Source organism: Phyllostomus discolor, chromosome 6 (assembly GCF_004126475.2).
Source record: "Phyllostomus discolor isolate MPI-MPIP mPhyDis1 chromosome 6, mPhyDis1.pri.v3, whole genome shotgun sequence".
Classification (NCBI taxonomy): Eukaryota; Metazoa; Chordata; class Mammalia; order Chiroptera; family Phyllostomidae; genus Phyllostomus; species Phyllostomus discolor.
In genome coordinates, this window is record NC_040908.2 from 158487316 (window position 1) to 158504552 (window position 17237).

At 35.2% G+C, this 17237-nt stretch overlaps 2 protein-coding genes across 2 annotated transcripts; both read right to left on the reverse strand.

Moving 5' to 3' along the window:
* Positions 1–1192: 1192 nt before the first annotated feature.
* On the reverse strand, positions 1193–2444 carry LOC114490190 (olfactory receptor 4A15-like). Its single transcript, XM_028504117.2, has one exon. It carries the CDS (start codon positions 2442–2444, stop codon positions 1527–1529), a length of 918 nt encoding a protein of 305 aa, XP_028359918.1. The 3' UTR covers positions 1193–1526.
* A 9236-nt stretch (positions 2445–11680) lies between these two features.
* LOC114490213 (olfactory receptor 10AG1-like) lies at positions 11681–16210 on the reverse strand. The gene is made up of 2 exons (XM_028504136.2): positions 16124–16210; positions 11681–12692 (listed from the first exon to the last, which is right to left on the reverse strand). The coding sequence occupies exon 2, from the start codon at positions 12690–12692 to the stop codon at positions 11751–11753; it is 942 nt and encodes a 313-aa protein (XP_028359937.1). The 5' UTR covers positions 16124–16210; the 3' UTR covers positions 11681–11750.
* Between the last annotated feature and the right edge of the window lie 1027 nt (positions 16211–17237).

Consider the following 17237-nt stretch of genomic DNA (forward strand, 5'->3'; position numbering starts at 1 on the left):
AATTCTGATAAAATCAAGTGCTTGGTATTATTTAATGAATAGTGCTATGATTGGGAAGAATTTAAGATGATATAAGAGACCTCTATGTAATAAGAACAGGGGTTTAACTCAAGATACAAGGTTGCAATACAGTGTGATGTACCCTAGAAAAGGACCCATTGCCTCCCCGCCTTAGCTCCTTATATAAATGTAGACTAAATACAGAGGCAGAATCATGAGTTTCTTTGAACACTTCTTTCTTACCATCTCAGAGACAAATAATATTTTGTTTCTAGCCCAGTTCATACAGAGGATGTTATGATTGAGGTCTCTGTCATATAAAATAATATATTCTGGTCTCTTTATTACCTAATAATCTATATTCCATAACTAAAAGGGTAGGAATAACACATATTGTCAACATCTTTCTTAACAATGGTATCACCCGAAATATCTAGTCAAGTTCTGTATTGCATATTTGAAGCTCATGGATTAAGGATTATTCTAGTTATATATTGTGTATAAGGCAGAGCCTGGGTCCCTATAGAAGACTATGAAACACTGCAAGCAAAAAGGAGATGGAATATTGAAAAGTGCAGGCGAGTTATCAAATATTCTAAATTATCTGGAAAAATTAATGGATCCTATTCATCAAAATGTAATCCACATGAGTAGATAATAAGATTTTCCAATCAGCAAAATGCGTATGTAAGATTTAGTTATTTTTTTCACATATGTGCCTTGTTCATTCAGATTATTTTTATATACAGGATCTAGTACTAATAATGTCTCTTTTTTATTACAAAATCTTTTTTTACAAAATCACAAACATGTCATTCTGTCACATAACAATATCATAGTCAAGCACACCATACGACATTGTAGGTGAAATGTTCAAATTAAAACTCTAAGTTATTACTTCCCTATTATTGCCCTACCAATTATACTCAAGCAGGCGTTACTTCTGCTGGCCACTGTATAATACTTAGGCCCCTCTATATTAATGTTAAAACTCTGAAGCACTATTATTCTTCAACCTTCATATGCTAAGAAATATAAAAATTATATATTTAAAGTATTTTGTAGGTATAAAAATAATATTCATACTTCAAATATTAATATGGTCTATCTTTATATGTGGAGAAGTGAACCAAGTTCTTATGTCTTATTTTATTTTCTTAAATCTGTAATCCACAGTATTGATTCTGAAAAAGATTACATTATTTAGAAGAAAACAAGAAAAAATCTTCCATTAACTAAAAGAAATTTATAGTATAAACTACAGCAAACTCATCACATAGTACATAAATCTATAGTCTTAAGAGAGACATTTTATACATAAAATTTGAACATAACACTTTTCTAAGAAATTATGAAAATCTTAAAAATATACTTTGACCATTGAAAATATTCACCTAATAAATGTTTTTCATCATGCCCAAGTTATTAAACCTGAGGAAGAATTTACTGTAGTTAAATAACCACACGTGGTTTTCCTGGAAGGATCAATTCTTCATTAAAAATTGGTGACACATAAATCTGCTGCCTCATTTTCTTTTTTTGGTCCAGAGTTTCTTCATGGCACTTTTCATTTCTGAATTTCTCAGGGTATAGATTAAGGGGTTTAACATAGGGGTGATAATAGTATAGAATACAGTCAGGGATTTATCAATGGGTAGGGTAGAAGGAGGTCTCACATATATAAAAATACAAGGGACAAAGAAGAGGACCACCACAGTAATGTGGGAGCCACAGGTAGATAAGGCTTTGCGCCTCCCTTCCTGACTATGATTCCTCAGGGAGTACAGAATGGCCCCGTAGGAGATGAGTAACAGCACAAAGATGACCACACAGATGCCCCCGTCATTGACAAGCACAATGAGGCCAATAATGTAAGTGTCAGTGCAAGCAAGTTTTAATAATGGGAACATGTCACAGATGAAGTGGTCAATGACATTGGGGCCACAGAAGGGCAGGTTGTAAACAAAGAGGAGTTGAACTACAGCATGTAAGAAACCTCCGAGCCAGGCCAACAGCAGCAGCAGAACACACACTCGTTGATTCATGATGGTCAAATAATGCAAGGGTTTGCAGATGGCTACGTAGCGGTCATAGGCCATGACCACAAGGAGTAAAATCTCAGCACCACCAAATAAGTGTCCCATGAAAAGCTGGCTCAGGCAACCTTGGAAGGAAATGGTTTTGATATCATAGAGTAAGTGTACAATCATATTTGGGGTAAGTGTTGTAGAATAAACTGCATCCATAAATGACAAGTAGCCAAGAAAGAAGTACATTGGGGTGCCCAGGGCTGAGCTGACCATGACAGTCACAACAATGAGAAGGTTGCCCACCAGTGTCACCATGTAGATGAACAAAAACACAACAAACAATATTTTCTGACCCTGAAGGCTCTGAGTGAGCCCCAAGAGGACAAACTCGGTCACATTGGTCCTTTGTTCCATAGGTCTTTTGTGTATGTCTGATTGCAGAGTTCAGGACAAAATTACCTGCAAATATAATTATTACTCATGACTTCCTGAAATGGTAAGACAATTTGTCTATTCATTCAACAAAGAGGCATCATGACTTATTATGTTGCAGGAATTTCTGAGGTTATAAGAATTTAAAGTTGATTAAAACATGGTCCCTAACCTCAGCAATCTTACAGACTCGTGGAGGGGCAAGTATTAGGGATGCATGTGGGAAAAGAAGACATAAAATAAGTGGGTTTCCATCTGAAGCTAATGAAAGTATACATATGGTTTATACTTTACACAGACATAAAAACTGAATAAAGGTTTAATGAAAAACTAAAGCAAGATTTACTTTATGTTTACTTTCTAGTAATAAAAGAGGTGACTTTCTACACTCTAGGGGTGAGAGAATCTTATCATTGACATTCCAAGGAGACATATTAAATTGTTTTAAGGATTTAGGAATAGATATGATGAACTCAATACAAAAGTAGTTTGGGAAAAAGATTGATATTTTAGATGACATATCTAAAATAAACAAAGAACAGTAAATAATTAACAAATGAAAAAAGAACAAACCAATAGCAAAGTGGGTAAATCACATAAACAGGCAAATAAAGGAAGAATCAATAGTCGTGGCAAAAGAAGGATAAGATGCTGAAACTCACCTGCACACAGAAAAATAGAAATTGAAGAGCTTCCTTCCTGAAGGAAGTCCTGAAGGAAGCCTGAAGGAAGGAAATTCAAAGCCTTGAATTTTTGAAAGTCAATCAAGTTCTATAGGCGCTACAGTCTCCTCTCATTTTTAATAACTGATAAACAATGTTTAGCAAGTATATAAATTGAATCTGTCATGAGACAGAAATATCTGCTTATTAAAATATGCCCAAACATTTATACTTAAAACTAGTTTCCAAGAATACTGAAGTGCATGATTTTCTAACCACTTTGTTGTACATCTGAAACTAATATAGCATAATACTGAATGTAAACTGTAATTAAAAAGTTAGCATTAAAAAAGAATACTGATAAAATGGTAACATTATTATGGATCTTTATAATATGAAAATATTCATCAGACTATTACAGAACTGAATTAAGTCCCACACCTTTTGGTAATCCAAAGGACATTGCTGAGTACGAGAATTACATAGGAGAACTTTTAAAAGATTGAGTTTTCACACCACCAAAGCCCAGTTCAGAATCGTGCATAAGAATGCACTTCCTGAGTTACCTTTTTAACGAGAGAGCCATTCAATTCGTGCTCTGGGCTGTGGAGCCTCTCCCTGCCCTCTGCACACTGATGCCATCTCTGTGGACACAGAGAGCAGCTCAACACACGCAGCATCACTGGACATCAGACTCCCCACGTTACCAGCTCTGGCTGTGCTTAAAGGAAATCTGATTCATCTGTCTTTCATAAAAATATTACCTTTCAAATTGGTGGGAATTTCAAAATGAATATGAATGTCCTGTAACATAAAGAACTCTGAATCTTTTTGTATTGTTGTTCAATGACAGTTGCCCCATTTTCCCCTTATTACTGCCCCCTGCCTTACCCACCCCCACCTCCACATTCAATCCCCCCCATTACCTTTGCCCATGGGTCCTTTATACATGTTCCTTGACAACCTTTTCCCTTCTTTCCCTGTTATCCCCTCCTCCCTCCCCTCTGGTTACCTTAATTGTAAACAGAGACCCAAAATATTCATTGCCAGAAGAATTTGTCCTGTTAACAAACAAATGGCAAATCAACATCTTGATGAGAGAGAAAACTGTATATGAATTATTTAGATAAATATTTTCTAGTTTGTGTTTCACAACAATAAAAGTGAAATGGCCTTTACAACATCATGATTCCTAGTCAGTTACACTGGTCTGTCTTCACACAGCATTGTTCATCTTCAGGTTACTGACAGGATGGAGAACCATTTCATGTATGTAGTTTATGTTTTGAGTCCATCATTTCAATTTCTGAAAAAAGCTGGTCACATGAGTACAGACATAGACAAATACTCTCTGAGGTAAGGACAAAGGAGCAAAGTGGAGACCTACCAGTTTCATGACCAATTTATTTTTATATCCACATCTATTAATATAGATAACAATATAGGTGCTATTCATTTTGTTCTTTATAATTTCTGGTTTGTTGTTAATTTTCTATGATAAAATGTATAACTTTTAAAATAAGAAGAGAAAAATATTATGCCTCAAATTTTAAGAGCTGGTTGATGATGGGGACACATATAAAGCACATTCACAAACACCCAAAGATGCTTGTATTTTACTCCAAAATTGCTGGATATATTTACCTGTGAAAAATGCAGTTTGTTCTATTAGTCTTAAGTCATATGAAAAGACTTAAAGACATAAAGATCCTCTCATGAGCCATTCTCTCCCCTGCTTTGCCTGTCTGGAAGCTTCTCTGCTCCCTAAAACCAAAAAATGGCATTGCTACCTCCTTCCAATCTCAGAGGCTGTGGTGACGGTTCATTATAGCGCTCAACACCTTGTCCCAAACTTATTCATTTTTGTGTCCTGAGTGCTGGTCAAGATAATAATAATAATAATAATAATAGTCACTCATCACTCATCAAGTGAGAGGAAAAGAAAAGGAGGCAAAAGAGAATAAACTATGGAAGAGGATATAAATGAGAAATGGAGAAGTAGAAATGCATTAAAAAGCAAAGAAAGAGAAACAGACAAAATCCAAAGACTTACTTTGGGAGTCTGGAATCTACTCCTTATTAACCATAACATTAATTCATCTCTTTTTGTGTCAATTTTTGACCTATTAAAAGGAGGGATAAATATTCTACATTTAGGACTGTTGTGAAAATTAAATCATTTTAAACTTAAATGTTACTGTTGTTATGTGAATTTACTGTTCTTATGCAAGAATCATTAAGAAAAGTTTCAAAAACTGCCTCTTAAGGCAAGCGTTCTGAGAAGTCACTGGAACCAAGTGAGGAGACAAGGAGGACATGGGAAACAAGAATAAGTGTCAAAAAGGCCATTAGATTAAAAAAAATTACGCAAGCTATTAAAAATATTTAATATAAAGATTAAATTATTGTTTAGTTTGCTTGTTTGTTTTGTGGGATTTATTGTCCATACATTTCATTTACTCATTTGCTAAAGACATATTCCAATGTATGAAAAACTTACTCCTTCTAAACTTCAGTGACTGAGGGTAGAGTTCTCCAGGAGACAGGAAACTTAATTTAAACGCAGTGCATTATTCAAATCAATGCTTTGTAGAATGTTGTGCCTCACTAGTTTTATGATTTATTTTTATATCCATAATGCTGGCCAGTATTAGATATTATAAAGCATTTGTTGAGTGCAAGAAGGGGGTGTGACAAGAGAGAAGGAGAGGAGAAGAGATGGGAGAAGAGGAGAGGGGGGAGGGAGGGGAGAAAGAAAGGTGAGCCAAAGAGACGAAAAGAGAAAAAAGGGGGGAAGAGAAAATGACTCTTTCTTAGTCATTTAAGAAAAATTTTTAAGTAGGTGTGTCATAGTATTTCCAACAAGTGTTGTACTTGAAATCCAAACTTTCTATCAAACTCATTGTTAATTGTGGCTCTTAGGCTAAATAGCAGGAAAAAATACTGACAAATAAATAACTCACAGTTTGCTTTTACAAATTAGTCAGGAAAAGAAATTATTCTGGCACAACTCAATATTGATGGTTATAAACTACTGTCTTGTTATGAGTTGATTCTTTGCTGATTCAATAATACTTAAAATCCATCAGGATTTTCTTTAATCCAGAATCATGGTTATATAAATTTACTGTAAATAAATCAAAGTGTTTCCAGAAATGGAAATGCTGAAGTAAAACCTAAAAGAAGAAAACTGTGCTTCTTACCGATGCTAACCACACCCTGTTTGTCTAAGACTTTGCATCCCAGACTGCTTGTTCAACTAAGAATCCCAGATAGTAGACATATGCATGTCTTATTTAAAAGAAACCTGATTTTGGAGAAATGGGAAAGATTTCAGTAGCTCTAGCACATTTCTATTTTCATGGCACTCATACAAATCTAAGTATTTTAAATGTTTATGTAGAAATTGATGTGATAGCCTTGGTACAGCTCCTAAGAACATAATCAGTATTTCTAAAGCTAGGAAAGCAAATTCAATTACCAACCATCAGCAGCTGATTAAAGATCTCTTGCATAAGGAACCCCTTGAAGATAATTCTTCAAGCCTTTTTCAGAGCTGAGCCTCAGAGTTTGGTCCCTGGGACTTGCCCTGCCTTCTCCCATCATTTGTGTAGAAGCTCACATCTAGCTACAGAAAAGTCAGGGAGAGATGTTGCCTTTGTGGTTCACTCTGCCAAGAAATTCTCAGTCCCACCCCTCAACTCCTTTAATTCTCACAACATAGAGACTTGAGTTTTACTCACGTGGACAACTCACCTCTGTGCTGTTTCCTCCAGGGAAGAGAAATTAATCTAAAGAGTCTTTGCCAAGATGGCAACCAACTACCTCTCCCTTCACATTTTGACAAGGGTTAGAATTCATCTACAAGACTGGGATAATCATCAGACTAGAGCTATAACCTGGATTCTTCATTTCTTTGTTTTTCTGATAAATGTTCATTGAACATCTAAGAGTACCAGGCAGTGCTGTTCAATGGTAAAAATAAAAATAACTATTGAGTGACATATGCTAGGCCCTGTGTTAAACACATGATATAATAATAATACCCTTTGTGATGAGTACTATTATTATTCCCATTTTACAAATGAGGAAACTGAGGCACTATGAGTTTAGGTAAATCACCCAGGATCAGGAGTGAGTAATGGCAGGACTGAAATTTAAACACAAATAGTCCCCTACAGCCCAGATGGTGTCCCTGCTCTCATGTTATAAGCACTCAATTAATTAGAAAAGAGAATGTGGAGAGCACTATAAAACAATCAAGAGTTCTAAGTCTTTGTAATATAAATAGGGATGGAGGTAGATTGTTCAGGGAAGGTATTCTGAAGGAAGTAAGGAAGCTGAAGCCAAAAAAAAAAAAATTACCCAAGGTCTACATTAGATAAGTAAGAGAGGGTATGGGAAGATTAACAAATTTGGGAATTGAGCTGAGCTGCATCTCTTGGTGAACTGTGCACAAGGTACCTGTGTGGGCCCACCTGGTACATTTGTGATTCTACCCTGTTATGAGTTAACCCAATCTATTGCACTTTTCCAAACATATACTCAAGTACACTGCACACTTTCACTGTCACTATCAACTAGCTAGAAATTATTTGAGCAGAAGACTGATGACACATCAAACAACTGAGAAACCCCAGTTATAACTGGCTCACTAACATGAGTAACAGCTTAGTTAAAGCACACAGACATTGGATAATGCAAATCTACTCTAATTTAAGCTGTGCCATGTACATGCTTTCTTACCTTGAAATAAGTTAAGTAATCCTCCTTAGCCTCAATTTTTCTCATCTTCAAAATGGGACTAATGATACATACCATTGTTTAGAGAATTAAATAGATCAAATATTTAACCAGTTAAAAAACAGACAATAAATAACAGCCATATCTCTACTAACTTAAAAAAAAAAAAAAAAAAAACAGCATCTCAACCTTGAGATGACGTTTCCACTAAGATTTTGAGAATGTATTTTCAAGTGATGAAAGAAACCTACCTTTTCTGACACTCTTAAATTATTTCCCCTCACAGAATAACTAAACAGTCCCTGTCTCCCTGGCTCTGCCCGCTCTGGAGGCCTCCAGTGTGAAAGCCTGCAGCTGTGCCTGGGGTGCATTCTCTGGGCTCAGACACCCTTCCTGGTGGTGCTTCACAGCTGATGTTGGTGTTTCTGGTTCATAACATTTTCTTTGTTATTTAATTTAAAGACTACATGTAAAGAGTAACTAGGGAAATGGAGTGACTATGTTATTATCAGACCAAAAAAAAAAAGACTTTTAGGCAAAAATTGTTACAAGAGAAAAGGCAAGACATGTAATGATAAAATTATCAATCCATAAAAGACAGATATCATTATAAACAAAAATGTAAAAATTGACAGATTAAAGGGAGACTAGACAGTTCTACAATAAGAGTTACAGATCTCAATATCCAATTTTCAATAATGTATAGAATAACTAGAAATAAGATCAATAAGGAAATAAATAGGGTATTTAAACAACACTATAGACCAACTAGAACTGAAATATATATGACCCAGACACACTGGAATACATGTTCTCCTCATGTGAATATGACAAATTCTTCAGGCTCAGCTACAGGTTAGGTCACTGAACAAGGTTCAATAAATTTAAAATGACTGAATCATCTAGGGTATCTATTCTCACCACAAAGGAATGAAATTAGAAAATAATAACAGAAAGGAAACTGAAAAATTCACAAATAGGTAGAAATGATGCAACATACTGTTAAACAACCAATGTGTCAAAGAAAAAACACAAAGGAAATAGGAAAATATCTTGAGACAAATGTGAATGAAAATACAACACACCAAAACTAAGGGAATGAGCAAACAGCAGTCCCCAGAGGAAAATTTATATCTGTGAATTCCTATGCTGGAAAGGAAAAATATCTCACCTTAATAAATAATAAATAGAAGAAAATATTAAATTAAAAACAAGTGGAAGGAATAAAATAATGATTAGAATAGAAAGATGAAAGCCCTGGCTGGCGTAGCTCAGTGGATTGAGTGTGGGCTGCAAACCAAAGTGTCGCAGGTTCAATTCTCAGTCAGGGCACATGCCTGGGTTGCAGGTCATGGCCCCCAGCAACCGCACATTGATGTTTCTCTCTCTCTTTCTCCCTCCTTTCCCTCTCTAAAAATAAATAAATAAAATCTTTTAAAAATATTAAATAAAAAAGAACAACACAGATGACACTAATTATTAAAATGAGGAATGAAAGTAAGGATATTACTAGCAAAGTTATAGAGATTTTTAAAGTAAGAAAATACTAAGCAACCTAAGTGCCCAGCAGTAACTGAGTGGATTAAAAAATATGGTACTATGATTTCACTTTTAACAGGAACCTAAACAACAAAACAAACAAACAAAAATAACCAAAGACACTGAAATAGAGAACAGTCTGACAGTGACCAGAAGGAGAGGGGAGGGAATTCCAGGGGAAAGCGGAAGAGTCTTCAGGAAGAAGTATAAAGGGCACATGGACAAAAACTAGCAGGAGTGGAAATGGGAGAAAGTTGGGGACGGCTGAGTGGGTGGGCTGGGATGGGAGTAAAAGACAGGAAATTGTACTTGAACAACAATTAAAATAAAATTTAAAAAGAGAGAAAAAATATGGTACATTTATACAATGGAATACTACACAGCAGAAAGAAAGAAAGAGCTCCAACCCTTTGCGACAGCATGAATGGAACTGGAGAGCATTATGCCAAGTGAAATGAGTCAGGCAGTGAAAGATAAATCCCATTTGATCTCACCTAAAAGTGCAACCTAGTCAACAAAACAAACAAGCAAAATAGAACCAGAAACATTGAAATAAAGAACAAACTGACAGTCACTACAGGGGAAGGAGGAGGGGAATAATGGGGGAAAATACGGGAAGGTCCATCAAGGAACATGTATGGAGGACACATGTGCAGAGTGAAGGGGGCGGATTGGATTGTGGGAGGCAGGGACAGGTAAGGCAGGGGCCTGTGGTGGGATGAAAATGGAGACAACTGTACTTGAACAACAATAAGAAGTATCTATTAGAGATATTAATATTTTAAAATGTTTTTCTTTTTGTTAGTTATTGCTTCTCTCTCAAACACTTTTTCTATATTACACAGGAAGGACAATGAAAATGAAGGACTTTTCAATTTCTGTCTCATTTCTTCCCACCTATGATAGTTTCAGAGTTATGCAATTTCTGCTTGGAAATTTTCTTGGACTTATTTGTTGTTATTACATTGTTTTTCTTCCCCTGTATGCACTGAGTTCCATTAGATTTTTATAGTTTCTGATAGCTGCATTTTCTTAGAATCTTGGTGATTCATTAATTGGTTGCTTTGCTCTCAGCCAAAATTGATTCTTTTCCTAGGTTTCTACCAGGGTTGTTCATACATCATCTGGCTGTTTTCTTCCAGGGAGAAAGTAACACTGCTCTGGTCTACTTATGTGGAGGGAGTCATTCCCATGTAAATGTAAGCAAAATTGACATTTTTTAATGGGGAAAAAAAACTTTAAGAACTTTGCAAGCTTCATCACATTCTTTTAAACTCTGAGTGTTGGTGACAGATCCTGGTCCTGCAGAGACCTGTTGCCTGTCTGTGTCAAGGGCTCATTAGCCAAGCACGCGATTTGGAAAATAACATCCACAGAAAAATGGCACACACACCCACAATGAATCAAATTTATTGTCTGCTTTGTATGATTGCATAAATACCACAGGTTTATTGTAATAGACTGCCAAATTTCAGTTGAACAAAGAAAATTAATAAAATGATTTAGTCTGAGATTCTCATAGTTAACATTGATGATTATATTCTTCTTGATCACTTCTAATGTGTGTGCATACTTGGTGCACAAAGTATGAGTGTGATACCTGTGTTTTTATAGGAGATGCTCACTTTCATACACATTTATTTCCTTTGCCTTAGATTTCCTCTTCTGTTTACCATCTCTAGGAAAATATACTTAAAAACAGTAACTTGTGAACATTCCCATGACTACTCAAAACTCTACTTATTATATGCAAATATTTTAATAACAATAGTTGTTCTATGATATCAGTGGATTATATTATATAAGACATTTAATTTGTATACACATAAACCCTGCCTAATACTGGTATCCTCATAGCAATATCATTTATTGTAGAAAACTACATTCCTAATGAAAGATATTTTTCTCTTTAACAACATAATTTCTCTATCGGGTCATTGCTAGGCCTAAATAGACATAGAATGTTAGTTAATATTCCATTACCAATCTGGTTTTAAAGATTTCTATGACAAATTATGAAAATGAGTGACATAATTTTCAATATAAGGTATAGCAGAGACCATATTACAATTGAATCCATTACATTGATCCTTGTCAAAAATTCTTAATGAGAAGGAACATTTCACAATAAAATTATAACACTTACTTACCTAAGAGTGAATCACTATTTCTAGACATATACACAAGTTTTCAACTGAAGACAGAAAGTCTCTCAAAGTTTTAACTTTTAATTTGGAAAGAGATAAATTGATTTTAAGATAAACAGCTGTTGAAATTTTATTAAAGATCTGCGAGACATCAATCAATTCCTGTAAATAGGCTCATTTTTCATAAGTGAAGTAGATTATTTACATAGCAGTTTCTTTAGTGCCATTATGACATCCTTGTTTCTTAGACTGTATATCATGGGGTTAAATAAGGGAGTCGCGATGGTGTAGAAAAGAGAAAGCACTTTGTCAGTTCCTGCTGAGTGTTGGGTCTTGGGTCTTAAATAAGTGATAGTGGCTGATCCAAAGAACAGTGTCACCACTACAAGATGAGATGAGCAGGTGGAGAAGGCTTTGGCCCGACTTGTGGCTGATGGCAGTTTAAGAACTGTAGAGATGATTTTGCCATAGGAGACAAGGATCGACAGAAATGGAATTGTGACAAACAGCACAGCAACTATGTAGACCATCATTTCATTGACAGTGGTATTCCCACAGGCCAACTTGATTATTGGGGGGATGTCACAGAAGAAGTGGTTGATGAGGTTACAACCACAAAAGGACAGAGAGAAAATCTGGAATGTCTGCCCTATTTGGACTGGAATGCCACCCATCCAAGAGCCAGCCACCAGCTGGACACACACCTTGTGGTTCATAACTAGAGGATAGTGCAGAGGGTGACAAATGGCCTCATAGCGGTCATAGGCCATCACAGCCAGAAGGAAACACTCAGTGGCTCCCAGCATGAGGAAGAAGCACATTTGTGCAGCACAGGCAACTAAAGATATTCTTCTTCTCTGGGTCCAAAGATTCGTGAGCACTCTGGGGAGAATAACTGACACATAGCAGATTTCCAAAAAGGAAAAATTGCCCAAGAAAAAATACATTGGGGTCTGGAGAGCAGGGTCTAGTTTTGTTAATAGAAATACAGTGCCATTGCCTATCAATATCATGATATAGACAATTAAGAATAATCCAAATAGAAACCACTGGAGATGGGGGACATCAGCAAAGTCCAGGAGAACAAATTGCATCAGTTCAGTCATATTTCCCTCTGGTGGCTTTTCTTGGTGCTTCATCTGTGGACAGAGGAAATGAACAGTGTGCTTTTATTTTTACCCTCATGGGTGAGTGCCTCTTCTTTAAATTGTATCTGGAGGTGAAGATAGGTTTTCACGGTCACTGCAATGGTTTCTAATTAATACATTTCTCATTTTCTCAGTGCAGACATTACAGATGATCACTGCAAAATTCCCTTAAATTATTTTTAAGATCATTGTTTGTACTTTCTGAATATAACCCAGAATAAACCAAACTATGTCCTGCTCAACACAGACACTGGAGAAACTGGGAGTTGTTGAAGACAGACCCACAGCTTGGCCATATAATCTCCCTTTTCATGAATTATGCTTCTCGACAATCCAGCTCTGTATTAAAATTGTCTTCCTGTACTTGAACAACAATACAAATCAAAAGTATTTAATAAAAAAGAAATAAAAAAGCCTTCCTTATATTTTTTCAACTGTCTGTTGTAAACCTTCATTTTTCTTCCATCATTAGATTACCTTGAACATACATGTCCTTCTTATACAGTTCATATTATTAGTAGTTGACACACAGAGAAAGAAAAAGAGAGAGAGAGAATTTTATAGCACATAGTAGAATAAAACAAATTATTTTTAGTAGAAAACTGAGTGGGGAATATAAGAGGGTTCTATTCTGGAAAATCTGCCTGGGATCACAGATACGGAGAGAAGCAGGAAAGAGGAAACCCTGGACACACAGAACTGGCCTAGAATGTGGGAGCCAACCTGTGTGCACGGGTGTGGCAGGGGGAAATGTCTTACCTGGGATGTTTACCGCATGTGCTGAGTGCCCCTCCACTATCTCTGTAGTTCTTTAGAAACAACACTTTAAGTAAGCATTTCTAAACTCCCTTTTTTTTAGACATAAAGATACTGACACTGACTAATGGCAGATACTTTGATCATTTGCACAAAAGTTTTTTTTCGCAATGTATTGCTATTTTAATTTGGATAGCTTAAGAAAATTGGTGCATTTGCAAAAAAAAAGTTTTATGATGTCAAGTCAGAGCCTAGGATTTCTTTTCTTAATTATTGGACTTGAGTGTGAATCCTAACTCCAAACTCTGTGAAATTAAGCAATTGCTTACATTTTCTAAGTTTTACTTCCAATAATGTAGTAGGTAAAATTGCCTATCACTTTTAATCTGGTATTGCTTATGGTTTCATAATTATAACTATGAATATGAGTTATGTTCCTAAATTTTTATCCCTCAGGGTTGTAACACATTGCCTAGTAAAATTGTACTTAGTAAGGTTATTCAGTTTCTTCTGTTGGTAATTACTTTTTCCCATTGTTTTCCATTCATTCCAGGACTGGAGTAAAGTGAGTGACATCCTTGGGTATACAATTTGAGAGGCACTGACTCACTTTCAAGGGTGGCTGATTCTGCCCTGTACCATCCTGAAAGTGTGGTCCTCCTTAGATATTGCATCCCAAGCATCTCTTGGCTCAAGATGTGGCCCAGCACTGCTTTTCATTTCTGTGTCCTGGTGTGTTTGAACCATGTCCTCCAAACAGAGGGTAACTATAGCGTCATGGATGAGGAATGTAATCCTACCGAGATGGACAGGATTTGAATTATAGTTTCCCTACCTGCTGGCTGTGTGACCTCTCGCACATTGCTTAATACACTGTGCCATAGTTCACTCGAGTTTATAATTAGCTAACCAACATATAAATACTTAGGACTGTAACATAAATTAATTCATTTAATGTATCCAAAAGCAACTTGAAGAAGTCCTAACACTTATAAATGTATCTGTAAATACTAGCTATTATTGTTTTTATTGCAAACTAAATTTTATTTTTCTAAATTTTCCTCTGTGGTCTTCTAAACTGCATGAAAAATTACCCTCTGACTTACTTTATGTGTGCATCACATGTTTAATTTAGGACAGGAATGAGATCTTAAAGCAAACATCAGAGTGTTATAAAATTCTCCATGAATTCTCTGCCAATATTTTTTGTTTGTATTCTTATCTCTGATCTGTGGACCTAATTCTAAGATTACTCATCACTATCCAGCCCTTAGTGTTGCAATCTGGCTCCTTGCTTTTGGAAGCCTTTTCTCTTACTATCACTAAATGATCTGAGAGATGAGGACTGTGACTATTTTCCTACTTGAGACCAATATACATTTTAGAATATGCCTGATTCCAAAACTAAGTAAAGCATGAAACACTTTTTAAGTGAAACCATTATTCTTACAAGGGAGAAAAGAATGAACATACCATATAATCCAACTTTTAGAAAAGACTTTATTTATTTATTTATTTTTATTGTGGGGGGATAGAGAAAGAGAGAGAGAGAGACATCTATGTGTGAGAGAAACATCAATTGGCTGCCTCTCCCACACCCCAGCCAGGGACCTGGCTTGTAACCCAGGTATGTCTCTGACTGGAATCAACCCAGTGACCTTTTGGTTCACAGGCTGGCACTCAACCCTTGAGCCACACCAGCCAGGGTGTAATCCAGTTTTTAAGTATCATATTTATGAATGGTAGCATTTAATGGAAGTAATTTAGCTTATTACTTCAATAAAGTGACTTCTGTTGCTAAAGATATCTATATATATATCTTTATTATATATATAAGATATAGATATATATCTTATAGATATATATAGATATATACCTATACTTTGTAATGGCACAAACCCAATCTTTGGTGATAAAATCATAAATGTATAACATAAAATATGCAAAATTTGTGCATGGTTTTCTCTAGAGCAAAACAAGGTAGAAAAAATAGATTTACTTTTTGGTGCTTTAACAAGATTATCTAAATTACTATTCTTTCTTGTAAATGTTTAAGTTCTTATCATTCAAGGAAATCAAATTCAATCTTTAATAGCTTTATTTTAAATTCCACCCTTCATTCCTTGAATAAATCCAAATAATTAAGGGAATGTTTTAATTTGTTACATATAAGAAGCTACCTAAGCTTCAGTTGTATTTATATATTTGATATAAAAAGTCAAATTAAATCTTGAAATCAATAAAATACTTAAAATTTTATATTTAAAAGTACTTAATTTTGTCTTTTTTCCCATTAAAATACATGTTCTTTGGATTCCCTAATGGCTGGACATTTATTTCATGGATTGTTTCCCTTCAAATCTCTTATTACAATATCAAGCTGAATGCATAAATATTAAACTTATTGGTCACATATTGGCTCAAAATGAAGTTTTCTATAATATTATCCATACCTAGAAAATATTCTTCAATATTATGGTTTTCAGAATTCTGAAGTGATTTCACATCATTACTTATCATTTCAGTATACATTGTATTTAACAGAATTTCAATATGCAGGAGTTGCTTCACTACAATGACACATACCCTACTATAAGTTAAATATTAATTTTAAACTTAAAAACAAGTACTAAAGCTTAATATCAGTATAAGGTAGTCATATTTACCTTTTTTATTTGTGATGTTGCCGATTTTTCTCACTATAGAAGGTTTAAATATTTAAATTAATGTAGGTGAAATCGCTTGTTTCATGCACCTTAAAATAGTGTGTTCTTTCTAAACATAAGATGCTCTTTAAATAAAAGTTGTCATCTCTGCCCCAGGGATCTTTTCCACCTGACACACTTAAATTTTTAATTAAAACAATACTTTTGGCACTGTCTGATTTGCTGTGTGTATTTTTTCCCTGAAAGCTCTCACTTCACCCAGACTCCCCCTTCCTCAGTCTCTCTGTGGAATGGAGTGTTCAGTGAACCTTATTGATTACATGTAAAGAGCATGCTGAGCACTACTGTTTGAGGCCATCCAGTATTGACACACATTCAATTTTTACCTCATTTAATATAAATGCTCTACAGGAAACCTCTGCTCCTATTAGATGGAAATTTTAAAGTTGTTTTTCTTAGAAGGATTTTTAAAAAGATTTTATTTGTTTGTTTGTTCATTTATTTATTTATTTTAAAGAGATGGGAAAGGAGGGAAAGAGGGGGAGAAGCATCCATGTTCAAGGGACACATCAATTGGTGGCTTCTAGTGTGTCCCCAAATGGGAAAATGGCCTACAACCCAGGCATGTACCCTGACCAGGAATCAAATCAATGACCTTCTGGTTTGAAGGCTGGCGTTCAATCTGCTGAGCTGCACCAGCCAAGGTAAAATTGTTTAGTTTTTTTTAAAAAAACATTCTTTTCTAACAGGTTTCTTGATTATTAAAGGCTGGCCCATGTAACCGTTGTAATAAGTGATCTGAAGACGGATATTATTTATATATACAAAACTAATGCATCGGTTTCTTCATGACCACCTGAGCAAACCTGAGATTTAACTGTTGAATGTATTTATTAAACATAGTTCAAAATTTAAAATTTTAACTCAAGATAAATATTAATACGGAGAAAGTTTTTTTGAAGCGTATCACCATCTTTTCCCAAATTTACCTAATATCTTTAAGTTGTGAATACTTTCAAACTTTACTTCTAATGAAATGAGAATATGGTGAAAGTCCAGTTGAGATAATAGGAAAGATGCCAAACGAACAGGCTTCAACTATGGGAAAGATGCA